Source organism: Archocentrus centrarchus, chromosome 20, assembly GCF_007364275.1.
Source record: "Archocentrus centrarchus isolate MPI-CPG fArcCen1 chromosome 20, fArcCen1, whole genome shotgun sequence".
Classification (NCBI taxonomy): Eukaryota; Metazoa; Chordata; class Actinopteri; order Cichliformes; family Cichlidae; genus Archocentrus; species Archocentrus centrarchus.
In genome coordinates this window covers 25,567,234-25,589,658 of record NC_044365.1, presented here as the reverse complement: position 1 = coordinate 25,589,658, position 22,425 = coordinate 25,567,234, and the positions used below count along the sequence as shown (strand labels likewise).

The 22,425-nt window shown below is 38.3% G+C and overlaps 1 protein-coding gene across 1 annotated transcript in view; it reads left to right on the top strand.

The window, feature by feature from the left end:
- vipr1b (vasoactive intestinal peptide receptor 1b) overlaps positions 1–22,425 on the top strand; it is a 56,915-nt gene that overhangs the window by 22,637 nt on the left and 11,853 nt on the right. The window contains exons 4-9 of the mRNA XM_030756321.1: positions 7,259–7,359; positions 10,055–10,152; positions 14,720–14,852; positions 20,769–20,922; positions 21,050–21,110; positions 21,196–21,268. Coding sequence (XP_030612181.1) covers positions 7,259–7,359; positions 10,055–10,152; positions 14,720–14,852; positions 20,769–20,922; positions 21,050–21,110; positions 21,196–21,268 — 620 coding nt within the window. The remainder of the gene's footprint in view (positions 1–7,258; positions 7,360–10,054; positions 10,153–14,719; positions 14,853–20,768; positions 20,923–21,049; positions 21,111–21,195; positions 21,269–22,425) is intronic.

Genomic DNA, 22,425 nt, shown 5'->3' with positions numbered 1-22,425 from the left:
GTATTTGACACACAGCCATTTCAATAAGGAAAGATCATTAGGAGGAAATCAGCAGGATTTATTGATAAGAAATACAATTAAGCTATTTGGCAAGTAAACTCCAAAGAGAATCCCAGTGGAGACAGGAATTAGGGCAGGACCCCTCAGAGTCTAGACGCTGGTGGCTTTGGAGACCACGATGGAAGCTTGGAAGGAGCTCTTGGGTGGTGGTGGGTTGCAGAAATGAGTCTGAAAGGGAGAATGACAGATAATCAGTGATATTTAAAGCCAACTGAGCAGAGGCTGATTGGCTCAAGGAAGGCGGGCAGAAAGATGATTGGACTAGAAGTGATGAAGTCAGCATTGAGCTTGACAGCGTCGGAAGTGGAAGTGATGCAGATGAGAGATTACAGATCTTCCTTATTGAACTCATGCCTAAGCATTTCTGTATTATATAATTATTTTTATATTATTTTAAGTTGTTACTTATGAAGGATTATTTTACATTTTTTACTATAATTTACAATTTGAAAATATTGGAAGTGGGAATGATGGCCAAGTGGCTATCATTGTTGCATGTTTTCCCCATGCCTATACTGTTGCTCCCTCCCACAGTCCAGTTACATGCTTGTTAGATTGATTGGTGGTTTTGAGAGTGTGACTGGTTGTCTTATGTATGTTGACTCTGTGATAGACTGGCAACCTGTCCCAGTTTTCCCCCGTGACAGCTGGGATAGACGTAACCTGCGCCAAAACCAAAATGGAAAACCACCAGCTTCTGTTTATCAGGCGTTTAGAGTCAGATTTAGAGATGCTTGTATTTGGATTTAGTTATCTCCTAACAAAGTCTGGCCAGCTGCTTCGCCTTTTCCATTTTTAAGGCTAAGCTAAGTTGACAAGCTTCATATTTAACATCTAACTCTTGGCAAGAAAGTGAATGTGCTTCCAGCAATTATTAATCATTCCTTTAAATTGTGTTGAACTCGGGTCCTGCTTATTTCCTGGAAAAGCTTCACTCCACAAATTGTCGCTTCTTATTCTCTTCCTTTTTAAAAAAAAGTTTCCAAAGTTATCACCATTTATTTTCTCTTTTTGTATCCAGAAAGTAGACATGGCTCTTTTAACACTGCATATTTTTTGGGGGTGTGATGAAAGCCAGTCCATCACCTTTTTAACAGCCAGTCGAATTCCCCTGAGCTATTTCTGCAGGCTGATCTTTTTTTTTTCTCTCCTCTGGGAGTGAAGGTGCACTCATACTGGCATTAACCCCTAAGAGAGTCAAACAGCAAATTAGAGTCCCGAGGAAATGTAACACTTTATAGGTGGAAGGCAGATTTTCAGCACTACATGTACAGATGGGAATGTGAGAGGCTGAATTTAAAGCTAATAACCTTAGATTGGTTTGAACGGACCTGTTAGAGCTTTTTTAAAAAAATTTTTTTAAATTACACAAGGAGCAGTCAGTGCTGTAAATTCAGTCAAATAGCTTTGTTTTGTTTTTTTAAATAAAAATCTTCATGTTTTATCCCTCCCCTGATTCAACTCAAACTTTAAAAGAAAAAAAAAAGCCATCAAACCTGCAGCCCTTTCCTGCATGTCTTCTCCTATATCTCTCTCATCACTGTGCACCATCTCAATCAAAAAAAGAGAAGTGTCCACAATGACAAGTGCCGCTGCTACCCATTTTTACTAAATTTTCTGGGGGAGTTATTGCACTACTCTCATAAAACCTAAAAAAAAAACAACACAACAAGGCTCCAGCATCATGCTTATGTCATGTTTTACATACTGGGATCTTTTTGCCCCCAAAAGAGAGGTGAGTGTCCAGTTTGTGTTCCCTCAATTCACCAATATATATTGGATCGAACTCAGAATACAAAAGTATTAGATTCTAATTCAAGTGATATTAAGAAATTGTCACTAAACCATCCTTTTTTACTTGCTTACAGGATTTCAGCTTCATCCATGAAGTAATTCAATTAATTACACATTTCACTCATCTATGTCATCTGCTGCTCATTATAAAAGGGCTAATCAAGCACAACAACCCACAACTGGAACTAAAGAAGCCATTTGATTTTTCAAACTGTTATTTTTCTTAGGTCTGCTTTTCTGTATTGGAGTTCAAGTTATAAAAGTAATCTAGCTTCAAGTAGAACAGATTGACACTGCTGTCAGCAGAAGTGCTGTTTTTATTTTATTGTTGTTGGCTTAAACTCACCCCCTTCTTTCTAAAAGTCAAAGTGTTTTTTTTTAATCCATTTTATTTTGCTAAACTTAACTAAACCTTAACCAGAAATTTTCACACTTCTGTCTGCTGACTGACCCTGTTCTTTTGTGGCATTGACCCCAGGCACACAAAGTAAATGCATCCATGGAAAAATGACCAATGTTACCTCTGCTGTCACGGTGAGAGAATTTCACTGAGTGCTTGTGATAAAAACGTGTTGAAAGCTTGTTTACGACATGCCCGGTGGACAAATCACAAGCTTTGCTTGTTTTGTGCTTCTGAATCTCCCAGAGCTTTACACCTGAGCTGCAGCTGACGTCTGAGTGACAGCTTTAATATTGACTTTGTCAGAAAAGCTGTGGAATTTATTTAAAGTCAAATGTTCGACTTACTAGAAGCTACGTGACAGATGCCACTCAGCCACTTTATTGCGCTGATGTGTGAAAATGCAGTTATATGAAAAGTATACAATTAACAGTAAAGTCAGGGAGCTTGGTGGCTGCGGTCATTGAATGTGTGAATATCTGGAAACCTGTTACAAAGACAAAAAGCTCCAAAGATATAATGCATAAATGAAATAGCAGACTGTAGGATTGTGCTGCGCTGTTCTGTGTCTTTGCCTCATGAGTATATAGAATGACAACCAGGTCTGAGTCTTATCATTTTCCATCTAAATCTCTATCTGATGTCAAAAGCAACACCAAATGCCAAAACGAATCAATTACCGCTGAGAAGAAGGCCAAAGTATCGCAGCACTTAAATTTGTAACAATCCACTGGCTTGTCAAAAATTGGATTAGAGAAAATTGCGGGCAACTAGACCATAGCTATTAGACATCAAATGAGTAGGGGATTTCTTTGTCTCCCAGTGCTTATTGAGTTTGTAGTTTGGCAGAGACAAATGCCCAATAAAGAAAAATCAATATCAAACAGAGCTAAAATGATCTAATAAATCTTTACCCTCACTTGAGTCAATTGATTTGAGGGCATCTGTAGCCTTTCTCTGAGCATTATTAGACATGCTTATGTAAATTAACTCATAATTTTTTCATGGGAATACCTGAGGACAAAGGGAAATTAAAGTTTTCAGTATCAGAAATCATGACAATTTTTTCCCCTTCATAGTTCAGAGCCGGAGTGAGCTAAGTTTTACTGTGCTGTTAATTAATTTGTAAATGACGTGTAAAGATGCTCCTTATGTGAAAAGAATGGACCTGACCATGGTGCTGACCATGCTCCAGCTCAGAGGCCTCTCCTTTTCTGTGCAAGGGACTCGAATCTTTGACCAGACAGCAGTGCTCCACTTCTGCAACCTGACAAAACCTTCCTCCTGCATGAGAATTCACAGATTAAGCTGGTCATTGGCTTAATGGGACTCTTAATCTTACATTAGTGTGTTCAGAAAAAAACAAACCGCAACTGCGGATGACTTTACTGGTATGTTTCTGCTGAAAATGTTAACAAACCAAACAAAGTGAAGAGTTCTTTGGAACTACTTTTCTACTCTTTGCTTCTGTACTAAAGTTGAGTGAAAATTTTCCTTTTTCTTCTTTTCATTTGGAGTGGGACTTTTTTGGATTACTGTGTAATATTTTATCATGTTTAACACCTAAACCATGTTCTAAAACAGATGTTTTGGAAAATTGTACGCCCAAGTGCACTTGGGCACTAACAAGTGTGTGCCTAAGTTGATTTCCCAACTCTTTTCATAAGGATATAGAAGTAATAACTTCTCTTTTTTGAGTAAAATTAGAGATGCCAACACAATATTTGTTCAGCGGCTTTATGTTTCAAAGTTTGTTTCTTTTTTGTGAAATGCTCTTAACTATAGGTCAGGTCACACTGCTTTTAGTTGATTTTCTGCTTTGCTGTTCTGTTATACCCTGAAATAAATCAACTGAAAAGAGTTCATTCCTGTCATCCAGACTATAAAGGAACATGAGTCCAAAAGAAAGATTACTTCAAGTCAGCTTTTGTCAATGTACAGATGAGGACAGAATTATTAACTCCTCCTATGAAAAATTAATTTTATTAAAGTATTTCTCAAATGCTGTTAAACAGAGCAAGGAAAGCTTTTCCAAACATCCTAATTTTTTTTGCTGTAGTATCCAACAAGTCTCACATATGTCTCCTGAGCAATCCCAAACCATTCTTCTTTGGCAAATCTCTCAAGCTCCTCCAGATTTTGTGGTCTTATGGGATGGACCTGGGTCTTCAGTTCACCCCACAGATTTTCAATGGGATTCAAGTCAAGAACGTTCACTTTGGTCTTCTGGAGGTAGTTTCTTCACCAGGAGCGATGTACGTTTGGGTTGTTGTCATGTTGGAAGGCAAAGGGACGAGCCAGACCTTGTTTTGCTGCTCGCTGCTTGAGGTTTTCTTCATATATCCTTTCCAAATGCAGTGAATCATCCCACAGCATAATACTCCCACCACCATGTTTCACTGTGGGGATGGTGTTCTTTGGGTTGCATCAACAATTATTTCTCTCAAGTCTAAACTGATTTCTTTTGTTGTTGGCATGATGTGGGTTTTTTTTGTTTGTTTGTTTGTTTGTTTTTAGGTGACCACTCAAACCCTTCCTGAAGTTTTTATACTGTGTGTAAATTGGAAGATAACCCTCAGTTTTAACTTGATTTTTACAAGCTATGAGCCTTAGAAAGTAAAAATACATTATTGCACAGCAGTGGTTTGTGCTATGGCTCAATAAAAAGGTCTGTTTTCAAGGGTTAATAATATTGAACCTAATCATTTTTGTTTTATCTGAAACAATTGTGTTATTGAGTGTAAGTAGAAATAAGTCTTATAATCTTGTCTTCATCTGTATTCATTCAGCATTCTCAGGAGGATTTAGCCCATGGCTTTCGCTTCAGAAATTGTCTGAAAAGTTCTGTGCTGACAGATGAGGAAAGTGGAAGATGTTGATTTAATGAGCCTGAAGTTGTGTGTGTTTACTTACACACCCATGAACGTGTGTTTGGCAAATTGATTTATGGTAAAATAAGACTCAAGCATCCAAGCATGTTGCTTAAATGCAGTTGCAGCCGAGATATTTCAGGCACATGTCAGCTCTCTGACTGAGCAGAATTTATGCTGTGGAAACAGCCTTTCATCAGCAGTTTACTGCCTGGTAACATTTGGTTATAACTGGCTTCGTTTACATGTACAGAGCAACCTGTCAGTCACATTGTGGTTAAGGTCTACTGTGGGTTAAAGTGTTTTCATGAACCCTTGATGTGCCATAAATTCTTAAACAATCCCATAAATAAACCAAGTGACAGACTAATTCTGCTGCTTCATTCACAGAGTAAGTATTTCATAGTGAGAGAAATACTAACTGAAAACATTCTTACAATAATGTATATTTTTTGTAACCATCTATAGAAGCCTCTATAGGAATTCCACAAAACAAGGAAAAGAAGGATGAACTAAATAAAAAGAACAGTGCAGTCCCAAACAAATCAGTACAAATCAAGTTATGGGAAGCAGACAATATTGCCACAAAAAGGGTCACAAATGCCCATAATTTTTTTTATTACCTACCTCATTACAGAGTCAAGGTTTTAAAAAATATATCAAACAGAAATTAGATATAAAAGAAAAGAAAATTGAAAAGAAAGACACAGGGATCTGCCCAAATAACTTAAAACCTTCCCATCTTGACAGAGAACAAAAAATCACCTCCACAGTATAACTTCAAAGTTTCTGAATGATCGGAACCTATTGCTCCTTGAATCTGGTTTTATGTTCAAGTACAGCAAGGCTATTCTTGTTTTTACACAGTGATCAGCGTTTTAACCAAAGTGTCTCCTTCTGTTGAAATGATGAGTTTTTCTAGAAGTGATTTATAATAGTTTTGTAAGAAACTCTCACACCACCCAGACAATGTTCACTGTTAACATAATCTGGGATTATGTTCTAATTAAATTAATTTTTTAAATAACAAAATGTTGAGATACACAGTATAAATCACTGAAAAGGTTCCAGATGAATCATTTCATTTGTTTGTTTGTTTTGCCTAAATTTATCATCTTATAATAGAGACTTCCTGATATAGCAGCCTGGCCAATATATCAGCCTATCAGTATCCGAATTTCTAACAACCAATAAATGAAAGTTAAAAAGGTAAAGAAGAGACAGGAGAAACACCTCTCAGCCATGTTATTAGTCCTGATGTTGCATTATTTGTCCATCAGAGGCACCTCTGCAACCTCCTTGTTAGCAACACACGTTTTGGAACACCACAAACACAAAAACCATCTTATCTGATCAGTCAGGAAATGAGTAATACACAACTTGTGGTTATAAAACATGATTTTTTTAACTGCATCTTAATAATGTCTCATAACTAACAAATCTTAATGGAAATTTGAAAGAAAAAAATTCAAACTTGTATCGGCTTTTTAAAATTACCAAATATCGATCTTGAAAATCCCTTATCGGTCAGGTTCTATTCTACAATATAACATCTGTCTAATCAAGATAGTAACCGAGTCACGATTAAACATTTTTAATGGTTATTATTTATGGTATCACAGGGTTTGTCTTTGAGCACTATTCATATTATTTAATATTTCCCACCCCAGCGTAATTCTGAAAACAAACTCGAGCCATGTAATGTTCCAGTATTACACCAGGTTTTAAACACTGCATTTTTGAGTGAATTGTTAGAGTGAACAGTATGGTGTGTGCATGGTAGTATTATCTGATGCATTTCTCACCTGGATCATTATGTGGGGTTGAATGAAAAGCAAGATAAAGATCAGCTTGTCAATATCTGTAACCGCAGAGAGCCTTTCTGCAGGCTCAGCTAATGTACAAGTCAATAGTGGCTCACATTAGCAGGAGAGACTCTCTGTGGCACTTTGCAGAGTTTTGATTGGTTTTGTTTTTTTGTTGTTATTATTTGCAGTGACCTATTAGGTCACTAACAATGTCACAGTGTGTCTCACATAGGGGGTGTTGGACCTATTTAAACCTAGTGGTGGGCGGGCAGAGGAAATCTAGTGCCTGGGTGGCTGTGACCTCTTTAGTTCTTCTCTGTCTCCAGGTAATGTTTCCAAAACCTGCACAGAAGATGGCTGGACAGAGATGCATCCTATTGACATTGCTCTGACCTGTGGATACAATCTCAACAGCACTAGCGATGATGTGAGTAGACTGATCCGGTCTTATAGTGAATGACCACAGCAGCACAGCAGGTAACGGTGTCCAGAGCCAGCGGTCAGGAAGAACTGAATGAGAAGCTCTTTTCTTTGCACTGTGGGTGGGTGCTATTGGGTCTATTGGGGAAATTACTGCATTGATTGGTTTGCAGCTGTGTACCTCATATATGCTTTTTTTCAGTCCTATGTATTGAGTGTACAGACTGTGTTGTTAAAAGTGTTTTTTTTTTTTTTTTTTAATTATTATTGGAATAAATGTCAGAATAATGTAGAAATGTATAGAAATGCCAGTAAACAGTCAAGCTGAGGAAACTAATGAAATGTTGTTGCTAAACAACTGCATTTTAAGATATAGACTTATAAACTTTGTCACAAGGACTGGTTAATGAGTAAAATTTGTGCTTTAGAAAAAAACCGATGCATGCAAGTAATTTAAGATGTGCTTATGAAGAAACGAGGGGTTACTCAAGACTTTTGTACAATGGGCATGCACTCAAATCCTGGATAATAAAGTCCGAAAATCCAAAGACATCTAAGGAACAAAGCCAGGAAGTTTAAATCCCGGAAATTACTAGGAATGCAAAATCAGAAAGCACAGGGAACACAGTGCGAGGAGACGCACAACAAAGGACAAGGGTGAGACAATTTATACATGAGGAAATAAAGGAAGAGCTGAAAACAATCTAGATAACAAGCAGGGTTAAGCAAAACTACACAAGATAGAGAAGAACAACCTGCTACCTAAATAAAACAGGAAATAGGGCAACTGAAACAAGAGACGAAACAGAAGCAGCAGAATAAAAACACAAAGGGAACTAACTAAATACAACCATCGAGGTCATCAGTAACAAACTGAAGACTCTACATAAAGAGGAGTACAAATAAGATTTCTAAACTTTTAAATACAAGGAACTAAACTAAAGCAACAACTCTACAAATAGTAAAATAAGTATGGGATAACCTGACTTTCAGAAGTAACAAGGAACAAAACTCAAAGCCCTGGATTCAAGAGACCAAGACATACATGCAAGATTTGTGTACATGTGACACCACCTGTTAGTTTGTAAACTACTGTTTTGAAATCTCAAATTCTCCATTTTGGCCGTCACCATCTTGTCTTATTTTGAAACCTGTTGGTTAACGCTAGCACTAGCTAATGTGAGATGCTAATTTTGGCTAAATGTGGTAAAAATGTGTTTTGTGCCTGTTTTACACTAGTCAGTCAGAAAATAAAGCTAATTAAATGATTATAAGTTAACTCGGTTTGATTTGAAACTTCTATATGTTGTTAAAAAAAAGAAAAAAATGGACCACCATTCACTAGAACAGGGATCCTCAAATCCAGGCCTCGAGGTCCGGTGTCCTGCAGGTTTTAGATGTGTCTCTGCTTCAACACACCTGAGTCACATATAGAAGTCATTAGCAGGACTCTTGAGAACTTGACTGCATACTGAGGCGGTAATTCGGCCATTTGATTCAGGTGTGTTGGATCAGGGACACCTCTAAAACCTGCAGGACACCGGACCTCGAGGCCTAGATTTGAAGATCCCTGCCCTAGAAAGATATCGCAGCATTCATATTATGAATGATGAATGTATAACATGATGACCAGACATGTGCCAGCTTTTTCTATATTTTGTCTGTGGGTTACTTTTGTCGTTGTGTGCCTCACATCATGTTTATTCCTTTAAGATAAAGAATTCATGAGCAAAATTCAAAAAATATTCTGACAGCATTAAAAATTCAAATACCAATATGTCAGCATTCTCCACTGTTTGCTGAAGCAGGCACGTGTCTTTGAAACACACTTGATATAACTGACGCAGACAGGTCAGTAATACCTCCTGCCTCCGTTATCAGGCATTATGAGTCATTAGAGGTTATTCAGAATGCTTCGAGGAGTAGGAAGTGAATAAATAAATCAAATGCTAGTCTTATTTAGTTCATTTTTACTGCAGCAAGAGCTAATCTTGTCTGTGTTGACGAAGGTGGGGCAGGGTGAAGAGTGGATGTGCACTACAGGGTGGTAAAAGCTTTCTTGGTGGGCACTTTGCTCTCTGAGTCAAAGAGGCAGCCTCATTAGTATGCCACATAGGAAGTCAGGGGGGACCTGGCCCGGTGAAGTACACTAAAAGGAATTTGATGTCCGTCTTACTGCAAACTTGATATGTGTGTGTGTGTGTGTGTGTGTGTGTGTGTGTGTGTGTGTGTGTGTGTGTGTGTGTGTGTGTGTGTGTGTGTGTGTGTGTGTGTGTGTGTGTGTGCGTGTGTATACCAGAGGATGCAGGAGTTCCTCATTTAATTTTCATCAAGCACACAACATACAGTGACATGGCAGTAACATAGTGAAGCTTCTCTGGAAGAATCCAAAATCCGGGATGCTGTTACAGTATATTGCATGACAGGACTGAGTCAGTAAATCAAATTGAACTGACCCAATATTTGGTGAAGCAGAGACACAAGACTGTGGCTCAAGTGCTCTTGAGCTACAACACTTAAAGATAACGGGAGAGGAGCCTGAACACTCTTAACAGCAGTAATAAAGGACTTTTTAAAACAAAGAATAGAAATGTAACTAACACGAGTGGTGTTACTGTTTCAGTGTAAATACGCGCTTTTCTTTGATTTGTGCTTATGGGTTTTTTTGTTTTGTTTTGTTTTTTTAATATTTCTTTGTCCAGGGAAAGTTTTTTTGGCAAGTGAAGGTCGGCTACACCATTGGCCACAGTGTATCACTCATCTCTCTTACTACAGCTATTGTGATCCTCTGCATCTTCAGGTATGTAGATGTACAGTAAGACTTAAACTTCTTTATATTAAGTACTTAAGTGATATGTTATTGCACTCACTTTGAATATGATTCCTAATGCATTAATGTCTTTTCTGGCTTTATGTGGACCCTTATTTAGAACAATGATAAAAGAATGGAACAAAAAACAGTCACTGCTGCAGGACTCTTGTGAAGAACATTAGTATGAGCTACTATCTGCCAAGCACACTGACAGTGACATTATCCATGCTGGGTGATTTGACATGAACATTGTGACAAATTGCACATTTCTGTGTCACATGTCAAACATTTTTCTGTGGAATCTGATTGTCTCTGATCAGTGCAGCTTCACACCCGAGTATAATAGCAGGCTTAAACCAAGATGAAAGCTACAAATACTTTCTAAATGAAATAAACTATCACTCAAACTCTGCAGCACTTTAAGGGTTAGACATTTGTAATGCTGTAGGATAAAAAGGACTGGCATTTTTGCTGCTTGATAAGCCAGGGGATGATTGCAACCTCCTCAAAAGCAATTACAGTTTCGAGGAAGAATAAGAAGCCAGCTTTGAATTGCAACATCTTCACCCTAACAGATAATGAATGGACATTTCAAGAGTGACTCATAATACCGTGGATAATTTTTTTTTTTTTTTTGGAAAAACTCCTTGCTGTAAGCAATTTGTCTGCCTGAGTTGGATGAGAGGTGAACTTTTCTCACCCAGAAATGTTGCAAAGAAATAAGAAAAAAAAAATGTGTAGAAGTGTGAACAAGTACTGTATGTGTAAATGGGTGGGCCACATTTGTGCACATTACTCTTATTCCTGTGTACTATTTTTCCCCCATGGACACTGTAAATAATCTATTTACTGTGCAGCTGCAAAAATCCCCACCCAAGAACATGAGCTGTGAAATAATTCTTCAGCTCCCCTGTGTGCTCACTTCATCTCCTTCAATTCATACCAAAAGTTTGAATGATGATGCAACAAGTATTTTCATTTCTTTTATGCAAGCACCCACTCTCAGCATGCAACCACTAATTTCTGTCCATGGCCATGGTAATGGAGTTCAAAAACATCAATAAATAAATACTTTCTTCTCTTTTAAGTAAAGAAACTGCATTTTTTTGGTCACATTTTTCATGTGCCTCGTTGAGTCTGTTGCTGCCACTGGCACTGGAGTGTGTGTTATTGAGTTAGTTACTGATAAGAGGCACTTTTCATGCTTTCTGCAAAGACAAGCAATAGGTGTGAAAGAGTGTCCACCTGAGAGTTTTGCTCACTGTCATGCACCCAAAGCCACAAGACCAGCCAAGGTCGGGGAGATAAAAGGTGCAAAGGTGTGAAATCAAAATAATCCACTGATTTTTAGCCAGAAGAAGAGATATGACAGGGCATTTAGAGGTGAGGGGTGGCTGTAGGGTGTAGCGAGAAGTATTACAGCTGTATGGTAGACTACACCTGTTCCTAAAAGACAGCACATGCATGAAATGATGTAAAAAAAAATGCCCACTGTGTCTGTTAAACTTTACCTAAATGCCTTTTTACATCTCTGTATGTATATAGAAATTAACCTAATATTTTCTTTATGCTGATATTATTTTACCTCTGGAAAATAAGAAATATTTACAGTCAAAAGCTATTCATTTATTTGCCTTGAATTATCAGTGTGCTTGCAGCTATCGGCTTACTAAACTGAGAATGCATGTGTCTTTCTTAACCCGGATTTTGCCTTTCAGGTTATTCCCTTACATTAAAGAAACATTTTCCACAGTGGACATTTTAACATGTAATAATCAGAATGGTTGTTGAGCTCATACAGAGTTTACACGTACAAATGTTTATTATTTGTTTTTATGTAAAGTTAACATCTTCCTAAAAAATATGCCTGTGATAAAGGCATTCTGTTATTAAAAAAAAAAAAAAAATTAGAAAGTGTGACTTTCTACAGCATGGCACTGAACAGGAGTGGTCCTCTAATCTCATTGTACAGTACATTCTGTATAATGACAATAAAGGCATTCTATTCTATTCTATAAACTAAGTACGCCCTTACTGTTTCGATTGGGATTGAGAGGGCAAGTAGCAGCCAGATGCTGCTAATCAGAAGTATTTGATTAACTGATCATCAGCAAGTGTGAGCACCACTACAAAAGTAAACGTTTTGGCCGTTTTCTGGCTTGGAACATTCAGCTATGTGTTAATGCAATGTCACCATCTTCCCAGGAGTGAACATCTCAGCAAATTCACCCCAAGGTCAGACTGTACAATGCTCAGAGAAACTGCAAAAAATCCAAGCACTACATCTCAGACTCTACAAGACTCAGTTAGTATGTCAAATGTTAAAGTTTGTGACAGTACAATTAGAAAAAGACTGAGCAAATATGGCTTGTCTGGGAGGGTTACCAGGAGAAAGCTTCTTTCCTCTAAAAAGAACATGGCAGCACAGCTTAGGTTTGCAAAGTTGCATCTGAGCAAACCACAGACTTCTGGAACAATGACCTTCTTTTACGAACATTGTATATGCACAAATCTGTGCATAAATCATGCATGCAAATTCTTCCAAACACAAATCAGTGATTTATCAATATTTTTGATGATACAAATGAATGAAGGGCTGACTTTCTTAGGAAATTTAAACACAAATCTTTAAAAAAATACTTCTAATTACTACTACTTATTATTGTTATTCTTCTTCTTATTAAATATTATTATCACCTTTTTGTCATTATTTACAGTTTTATTTTGTTTTTTTCAGAACACCATAAGCCACTTGTTTTCTTCTTTTTCTGGTAGTCATTTAGTCTTTTATCATAGCAGCTTTGATGTCCAAAGATTTTTTTTTCTTTTAGTTGAGCAACAGTGAGAAAACACTCACTGAGCATTTCAGCCCAAGCCTCATTTTTGTTTTTGTTTTTTTTCTTAAACATTGTCACTCCAGTGGAAACATCTCAGAAAGCTTCACCTTTTCTAGCTTCCTCTTTGGACACAATTGTTTTAGTTTCTTCAGTTGGATTTTCTCCTGCTTTCTTGCCTTAAAGGTGCAGGATTCTCTCTCCACTTGACCTGGAGATGTGTTTCCTTACATAGAGAAATGAGAGCATTGCAGTATACACACTGCACAAGCCTGTAAGTTTAGAATCACTCTGATTTCCTAATGTACATGCAGCCGTTTTTATTCTTAGAGTTGTAAGAACAAAGTAGGCCAGTACACATTTTATAAATCTGATGGTTTTGCTTGTTATTTTGTACAGGGTAGGTGCAGATGTTTGGCCATGATGCACAGTGCCACATTTGGTGTAAAACCAAACACTAAACATTACACTCATACCAACTCTCAAGCACAGTGGTGGACGGGTGATGATTTGGGCTTGTTTTCAGCTACAGGACCTGGATATCTTGCGGTCAACCATGACCTCCTCTGTATATCAAATTATTCTAGAGTCAAATGTGAGTCTGTGCAGCAGTACAGCAGCAAATCTACAACAGAATGTCAGAAAAAGAAAAGAATGAAGGTATTGCAATGGTCAAGACAAAGTTCAGTCCTCAACCTGATTGAAATGTTTTGGCAAGACCTTAAGAGATCTGTACACAAACAAATACCTGCAAACCTCAATGAACTGAAGAAATGTTGTAAAGAAGAGTGGGCCAAAATTCCTCCACAATGATGTGAGAGACCGATGAAGTCACACAGCTACAATTACTTCAAGTTATTGCTGCTAAAGGTGGTTCTACAAACTACTGAGTCATGGGGTGTATTCCACTTAGTTTTTCACATGACTTTATATTCTACTACTTACTCTACATTGTTTTTACGTTTTTGGCTTATGCAGATGTTTTTTAAAAGGTGACAATTCCTCTTTATTTTTAATTACCCTGAACCACACTCAACCCATGTTAATATTAGGTACACCACTTGTATGCAAAAAAAAAAAAAAAAAAAAAAGTTCAAATTTTCTATAACTAGTCAGGTACTAGTAGCAAAAGAAGAAAAATAGGCATTTAATGAAATAGTAGTTGCAGTACGCAGTGACTAGATAACACTAGCATCATGGTAATTTTAAAAAGCTGTGAAAGAACGTGAAAAGCGCTCGTGGATGATGAGAGGAGGCTATATTAATGATTTCCAAGAGAAAATTAAGTGACTGGGTATGTGCTGTACTCCAGCTGAATGTTACCTGACTAGAAAACAACCACCTCTGGCATTAAAAAAAAGATTGGCACTACTAGGAACCTGTTTTTCCTAATCATTTCTCAAGTATGATAATGTAGTCAGCAGAAGAAGTATTAAAGAACTGACACTTAAGGACTGCTTGTTTCTACTAATCACTGTTTATTTTCAAGGTGTGTGAAGAACCATAAAAAAAAAAAACATTCATTCTAAAACCGATCCACCCACACAGTTTAAAAACAAGAAACTAAGGAGCTTAATTATGATTTAACTGTCTGTGAGTTGCTGTCATTTTATGCTATTAACTCTGAGGACATTGATAATTAGTATGCAGGCCCTCTTTGCCGAATTCTGCGTGTGTCTTGTCCCTTTGTTTTTGTATATCTCTCTTTCTATGTGTTCTAGGAAGCTCCACTGCACAAGGAACTACATCCACATGCATCTGTTTGTTTCATTTATCCTGAAGGCCATTGCTGTGTTCATCAAAGACGTGGTTCTCTATGAGGTCGGGGAGGTGGACAACTGCTCCTCAGGCTCTGTGAGTTAGTGCTGCTGTTTGATCTGGGTGTCTTCAACTGGACAGCTTGGTCTCCTTGAACATCAAATAAGTTTAACTCAGTAAAGATCTCATTACATTCAAACCTCATTAAAATTTATGTAAATCATTACAGGCAAGCTCTCGCTTTCAGTGGTGTCTATTAAAACTAAATAAAATAAACAGAAATAATAATAGGCAAAAATTATGATTAAACAGACAACACTAATCTGCTGACACCATATTTTATAAAGTCATCATTTTTTATGTCTGATTCTAATGTTCAAACTAACTATAGCTGTAAAATAAATATAGTGAAGTAAGTTATATAGTGTTTGAAATATACCTCAAAACAATACTTCAGTAAATGTACTTAGTTACATATTGTACTGTTAGAAAAATGGGAAATAGGTGCAGTGATTAATTGAGTTTGTACAGTTCTAATGAGCTTGAAGGTCAATATTAGGTACGACCACCTTTTTTCTTCAGCACAGCCTGAACTCTCTTAGGGAAGCTTTCTTGTCATTTCTTTAAATAGTCCTCAGGACTGGTTCTCCAGGCTTCTTGAAGAACATTCAAAGCTCTTCTTTGGATGTTGGCTGCCTTTCAACATGTTGCCACACTGCTTCAATAATTTTGAGGTCCAGGCTCTGGGGAGGGCAATCCATGACTGCTCCATTGTGTGTCTTTCTATCTAGGTATGCTTTTATTGCTGGTCTCACCTCACATGTCTGGGTGCCCAACATAAAGGTCCTGTCTTGTGCCGGCCTCCCCAGCATTCACGCTCCTCAGGCAACGCTGCCTGTGTTGGCTGGGCCACGTACAGCGAATGAAGACATTCTCTATGGTGAACTGGCATCTGGAAAAAAATGTACTGAGCACCCCTCAACTGCGCTACAAGGATGTCTGCAAACGCAACCTGAAAGTTGTGGACATTGACACAGACTCATGGGAAGACTTGGCGTCAGATTGCAGCCAGTGGAGGAGCGCAGTGAAGCACTGTACCACATCCGTTGAAGAAAATCGTTCTATCACTGCCAACAGCAAGCCAGCCCGCAGAAAACATCAGCACAACCCTTGTGAAACCCAGGTTACCTTCACCTGTGACATCTGTAGACATGTCTGCCTTTCCAGGATTGGACTCTTCAGCCACCAGTGGAGATGATCCTAAAGCAAATGGAAGGTGATCCTATAGTCAGAGTGACTGACGGAGGGCTACTATGCTTTTATTGCATTGGTAGCATGTATTGCATTGGTAGCACAATTCCATCAATTTTGACAAGCTCTACAACAGCACTGGCTGAAATGCAGTCCCAAACCACAGTGAACAGTAGATGGTTCAACTGAAGGGCCAGATGTATCTTTGTCAAGTCCTGTGTCGGGTCTTTGCTGGATTTCCTATTCCTTAAAGACATGACTTTCAGATACTGTTCATCTTCTATAGATTTCTTTTAGGCCTGACAGTTTTTTGTCCTCCATTTGTCTAGTTTTCTCATTTTTTAGAGGACACACTGCACACCATGCAGAGCTATGCCAGGTTTTCAGCTAATAGCAATTTGGAACCTTGTTGGTGCAAAAATGCTTTTTAAATCTGTCAAACTGTGTTATCTTTGGCATTTTTCATAGATTCAACTCAAGAAATGGGAACAAATGATGTGTTTCTGTGACAGGTTGCCAGTAACAAATTGCCTAAAGATACAATTTAAAATAGTTTCTTTGCTAAGTTGTTTGTTATATGTAGACACATCAGTGGTTCATCCCTTGAGTTAGGTGCCTTGTTTTATACTGAAATAATTCATAGGTCAGTGTTAAGTGGCTTAAAAAAAACATTCCTCTGAAAATGGTCAAGTACAAGGACTGGACTGAAAATGAGTGAAAAAGCAGCCAATGCCCAAAGAAAAACTTTGAGTGACCTTCAGAAAACCTTGAGAACTATTAAAGACCACTTAAGAAAAATTACAACATAGTCTGGCTCCTTGGAAGAAAATAGATGAGAGGTGGCTGAAGACTGGCACAGTACTGCACCATCACTGATAATTATTATGACATCGAGTTTGAGTTCTCACATCCTAACTGACAAATAACTTAAATGTTTTGATTGCTGCTTGTGTAATTTTTCAGTTTCACTCTCACATCAAAAGCCACACAGTAGCCAAAAATGTTATATTAAAATAACAATAAAATAGCCCATAGTATTTGGCTGTTGTCCTTAGGCTTTCAACACTGTTACCATCACCCCCTCACGTGACACTGAGCCACAGTCCAGAGGCCCAGGAGTTGTGTGGCCAGCGAACATGAGGTTCATGTTACAGAATGTGGCCACATGATGAGCAGAGGCTCGCTGTATTTATTAGTGAGCTCTATGGTTGGCTGCACTGTGTTAATGGACCTGCTGGGTTGACAGGAGCCAGCTGCTGTCATGGAGCATTTGAAAAAAGACATTATAGAGACAGATTTGATGCTGCAGTGCTCACCGTGACCCCAACATTAGTTCCATTACAGCTGTTAGCATTGTTACTGCTGTGTTTTTGAGTGTGTGTAGGTGTTCTGCATGCTTCATTCATTATCTCTTCTTCTACACCTGGATGTTTAATTCATGATACAACTACTCTAGCAAAGCATATTTAAAAATGCATTTTTTTTAAAGGTATGAGTGTGTATCTGTGTGTGGGTGTCTGTGTGCTCCCTGTTATTCCCTGTTTTTCCAGTAGCAAAATATCTAACAATTCATCCTCATGCCACTGATGCTAGGCTTTTTAAAACTGAGCTCCTACAACCAATTTATACTGATTAGCACACATCAAACTAAGTAAGGATTAGGCAGCCCATCTGGGTCCCTTTTTGTCCCCTCAACATGCCAATTGGTGATCAGTTCATATGGATTACAAATAGATACAGTACCAGTCCAAACCTTGGACTGGTACTGTATCTATTTGGAGAAGGTAGTAGCAAGATATTTCACACATTCATACAGATTTTAGATTCTTCAAATTAGCAACTTTTGCTTTGATTACAGCTTTGCACACTCTTGGCATTCTCAATCAGCTTCATGTGATAATCACCTGAAATGGTTTTCCAACAGTCTTGAAGGAGTTCCCAGAGGTGCTGAGCACTTGTTAGCTCCTTTGCCTTCACTCTGCGGTCCGACTCATCTCAAACCATCTAAATTGGGTTTAGATCAGGTGATTGTGGAGGCCAGGTCCTCTGCCGCAACACTCCATCACCCTCTTTCTTGGTCAAATATCTCTTACATAGCCTGGAGGTGTGTTTGGGGTCATTGTCCTGTTGAAAAACAAATGATGGTCCCACTAAGTGCAAACCAGATGGGATGGCATGTTGCTGCAGAATGCTGTAGTAGCCATGCTGGTTAAGTGTGTCTTGTATTTTGAATAAATCGCCAACAGTGTCACCAGCAAAGAACCCATGTACCATCATATTTTCTCCTCCATATTTCACAGTGGGAACTACACATGTAGGAACCATCTGCTCACCTTTTCTGTGTCTTACAAAGACATGGCATTTGGAACCAAAAATCTCAAATTTGGACCAAAGGACAGATTTCCACTGGTCTAGTGTCCATTCCTTTTGTTCCTTGGCTCAAGCCATTCTCTTCCTCTTGTTATTCTTCCTTAGAAGTGGTTTATTTGCTGAAATTCAACCATAAAGTCCAGATTCACACAGTCTTCTCTGAACAGTTGATGTTGAGATGTGTGTGCTACTTGAACTCTGCGAACATTTAGGTGGGCTCTTATCTGCTGTCAGTTTGCAGTTTCTGAGGCTGGTAACCCTGATGAACTTATCCTGTGCAGCAGAGGTAACTCTTGGTCTTCTTTCCTGGGGCGGTCCTGATGAGAGCCAGTTTCATCATAACGTTTGATGGTCTTTGGGACTGCACTTGAGGATACTTTCAAAGTTCTTGAAATTTTTCGGATTGACTGACCTTCATTTCTTAAAGTAATGATGGACTGTTGTTTTTCTTTACTTAGTTGAGTACTTCTTGCAATAACATTGGATTAGAACATTACTCAAACAGGGCTTTTCACTGTATCCCAACTCTATGTCTTCACAACACAGCTGATGGTCTCAAACACATTAAGAGGGCAAGAAATTCAAGACATTAACTATTGACAAGCCACAGCTGTTAACTGAAAGCCATTCCAGGTGACTACCTCATAAAGCTGACTGAGAAAATGCCAAGATGTGCAAAGCTGTCATCGAAACAAGAGGTCTCACCCTATCCCTATTATAGTATCCTCGTCTGTCACACCAACCCTCTGCATTTCCTCCTTCATTACATCCATATTCTCTGGTCTTCCTCTTTTCTTCCTGCCTGGCAGCTCCATCTTCAACATCCTTAGCCCATTATATCCACTATCCCTCCTCTGCAAATGTCCAAACCATCTCATCCTTAAAATCTAGATTATTTAGGTCTCATATTCCTTAAATCTGCATGTTCTAGCTGAATTCAGATATTATTGATCATTCAAGGACTGACAACTAAAATGCACTACAATGGAAAGTGGATTACTTGAGGAAATGCACCATTCAGTCATGATTGCAGTAAATTTTTTGCATAAAAATTAGGTTATTTTCAGCTCCACATCATGACTTATTTGTTCTTATACCTGTTCTAATGTCTGAGTCATGACAAAAACTTAAAACTGCTTTTTTAAATTATTATTATTATTATTATTATCATCATGACTTTACTCCAGTGTACTCAATGTCTCATGTCTGTTACAGCTGCTAAAGTGCTCAATGTATTCACTCTTACAGGGTCATTTTTAAAGGAGCACAGTTTATTGATTTTTCTTATCTGTGTGATGTCATCTGTGTAGGATCTCTGTATTGCTCGCTCTAAAACAACTCATTCCGTGTGTATCTGATCAGCAGAGTGAATTTAGAAACCCATGAAAGAGCAACGCATTTCAGCTCAGCCCTCCCACACTTTTTATACATGTCATTGTCTAACAAGTTCGACAGTAGCCTGCCTGCCCAGTATTCAGTATTCAGCATCAGCAAACTGAATTTTGAATGAATTATTCCATCCTCCCGCTAGCGCTGTGCCTTCAGCCAACCAGAAGAGAGCTGATTGTTTTTTTCCTGTGTTATGGAAATCTTGTGAATCCAGGCTCACTTGAGCGGGAAGAATACCGAGGAGACTCAGATGTCTTACGCAGAAACATTTTATGCAGCTATCATGATATGAAGGAGAATAAGCATGCCCACAGAGGCTGTCAGTGCATATTGTCACCCAGTTGAGAAGCTTATTCCTTATCAGGGCATCTACTACTACTCATAAATCTACTAATTCAGCACACTTGCCTATCAGTCAAACTCAGCTTGGACTAATCTCAGAGGCTGCTCAGTCATTTTTTTCTTTGGAGGAACATTCTTTAAATAAAATCTTTTTTACATGCTGCATGAATGCTTCATTTTGTGTGAGTGTTGCATTATATTTTGGAACATTTACGCACTTTGGAAGCTTTACCTTCAGTGAATGAGACAGAGAGCTTATAAAATCCATCATGAGTAGGACACAGATTAGCACTACTTTTAAAGCCACCATTTACATAGGTTTGCAAAAGTAGTAACTCACAATTTTATTAGTGCAATGTTTCCACATAATTTATAGATAATAAAAGAAGCATTTGAGTAAATCTCTGCTGCAAAGTTTTTAATAAAGGCACACAAAAAACTAATTAGCATTCTGCTACAGTCATAAGAGTCACATTAGTATAAAAAACAGAAATGTATAGCTGCTTTCACAACAGGAAATAAACACTACAATATAGTCTCATTTTCTAAATGGAACCTTTGGCCACAACAAGGAATAAATTACACCATATCATCTTCAGTGTAAGGCTGTCCCTGTTTACTACATCACTGTATGATTCATGCTTGTGTGTCCATTGCCAGGTTGGCTGCAAAGCAGTGATTGTGTTCTTCCAGTACTGTATAATGGCCAGTTTCTTCTGGCTGCTGGTGGAAGGCCTTTATCTGCATGCACTGTTGGCCGTTTCTTTCTTCTCCGAGAGGAAGTACTTCTGGGCTTACATTCTGATTGGCTGGGGTGAGATCGTCTTCTTTCTTGTACTATCAAAGGGACCTCAGAGTGTTAGCAGTATGTGAACTACAGGTCGAGAACCTTACAGGTGGAATCCATAGTAATTTTAGTTATGTACTTTTTGTGCCCTCAGGAGGTCCAGCAATTTTCATCACAGCTTGGAGCATCGCTAAAGCCTACTATAATGATGTGGGGTGAGAGAAACCGGCAACTGCTAAACCTGAGCCAAGCAGAAAATGCTTTTTTCTTTTACATTAATACTGTTTCATGTCTTACTAGGTGCTGGGATATAATAGAAAACACTGATGTATTCTGGTGGATCATCAAAACCCCTATTTTGGCATCGATTCTGGTAAGTTCATGAGCTTTAAAAATTTTTCATGATTTACATCAACACTCACTATCTAGAGGTCTCAAAGCAGAATTTTTTTAAAGTAGCTGACACTAAGAGCGAAAACATCTACGTCAGTTTTAATCAGCCCACATCAGACTTTTCTGCCAATGAAATGAGGTCAGTACAACCTCAGAGTTTTCATTCACTTGGGAAAGTTGGCAGAGCAATCACCATCAGTATTTTCTTTTACTTTGTCAGTCATTGTCTCTTGCCCTCTGTATTTAGTTTTGCTTCCTTGTCTCGTTTCTGTGCTCATGTTCAGCTGTGCTCCCCACCTGTTGCCTGTTCCCTGATTATCCCTCTCTGTATTGATTGTCTCAGTCTTCCCCTTGTCTCTTGTCAGAGTCTTGTTGTCTTCGTGGCTGTGTTTGTTCTGTGTTCTCCACACCTCGAGTGCTCCCTAGTTTTCCTTTCCTTTAGTTTTATTTCCTGTCTTGGCTTATGTTAACACATGTTTTCAGCCATAATAAAGGCTCGCCTTTAAATTCCCGTCTGCCTGCTTCTGAGTCCTCCGGTTGGGTCCGCACCACACGCACACACCACACACCACACACCACACGGTCTGCTTTCGCAAACCGTGACATTTAGTATTAGTGACAAGAAGTCTCCAAAAGGCGACGGTGCCCAGTGAACCCAATAATTCAATCCGTCATACTCTGTAAAACCACAAATATGGATTTTCACAGTGTGGTTTCTGTACTGAACAAATTATGCAAAGTCTTGAAATTCGGACAGAAATAAGCTGTTAAAAGGAGCTGCTTGCCTCTGTTTCAAGTCTGTTTCAAAGTCAAAATAAGCTGCTGGAAAAAGTTTCTTAGCATGCAAATACGAAAGTAAAAAGGTAATTTCAAACATGAGTTTCTCTTCGGTGCACTGATCAAATCCCCAAATAATAAAACTAAAGTGTGACAGCTCACATATCTTCTAAGAAAAACAGACTAATCTCTGTGAACGTGAGGGAGACACTTTTAGAGAGGTGTTGTTAAGAGGCAAGTCAAATGATTTGAGACATCCCAGTGAAATTGTGTATATGTGTATGTGGTACATCTTCACGGATATTTTTTTTTTTTTTTTTTTGCATGTCTCTGATAACCATTTTCTACGAAATTTGCTAA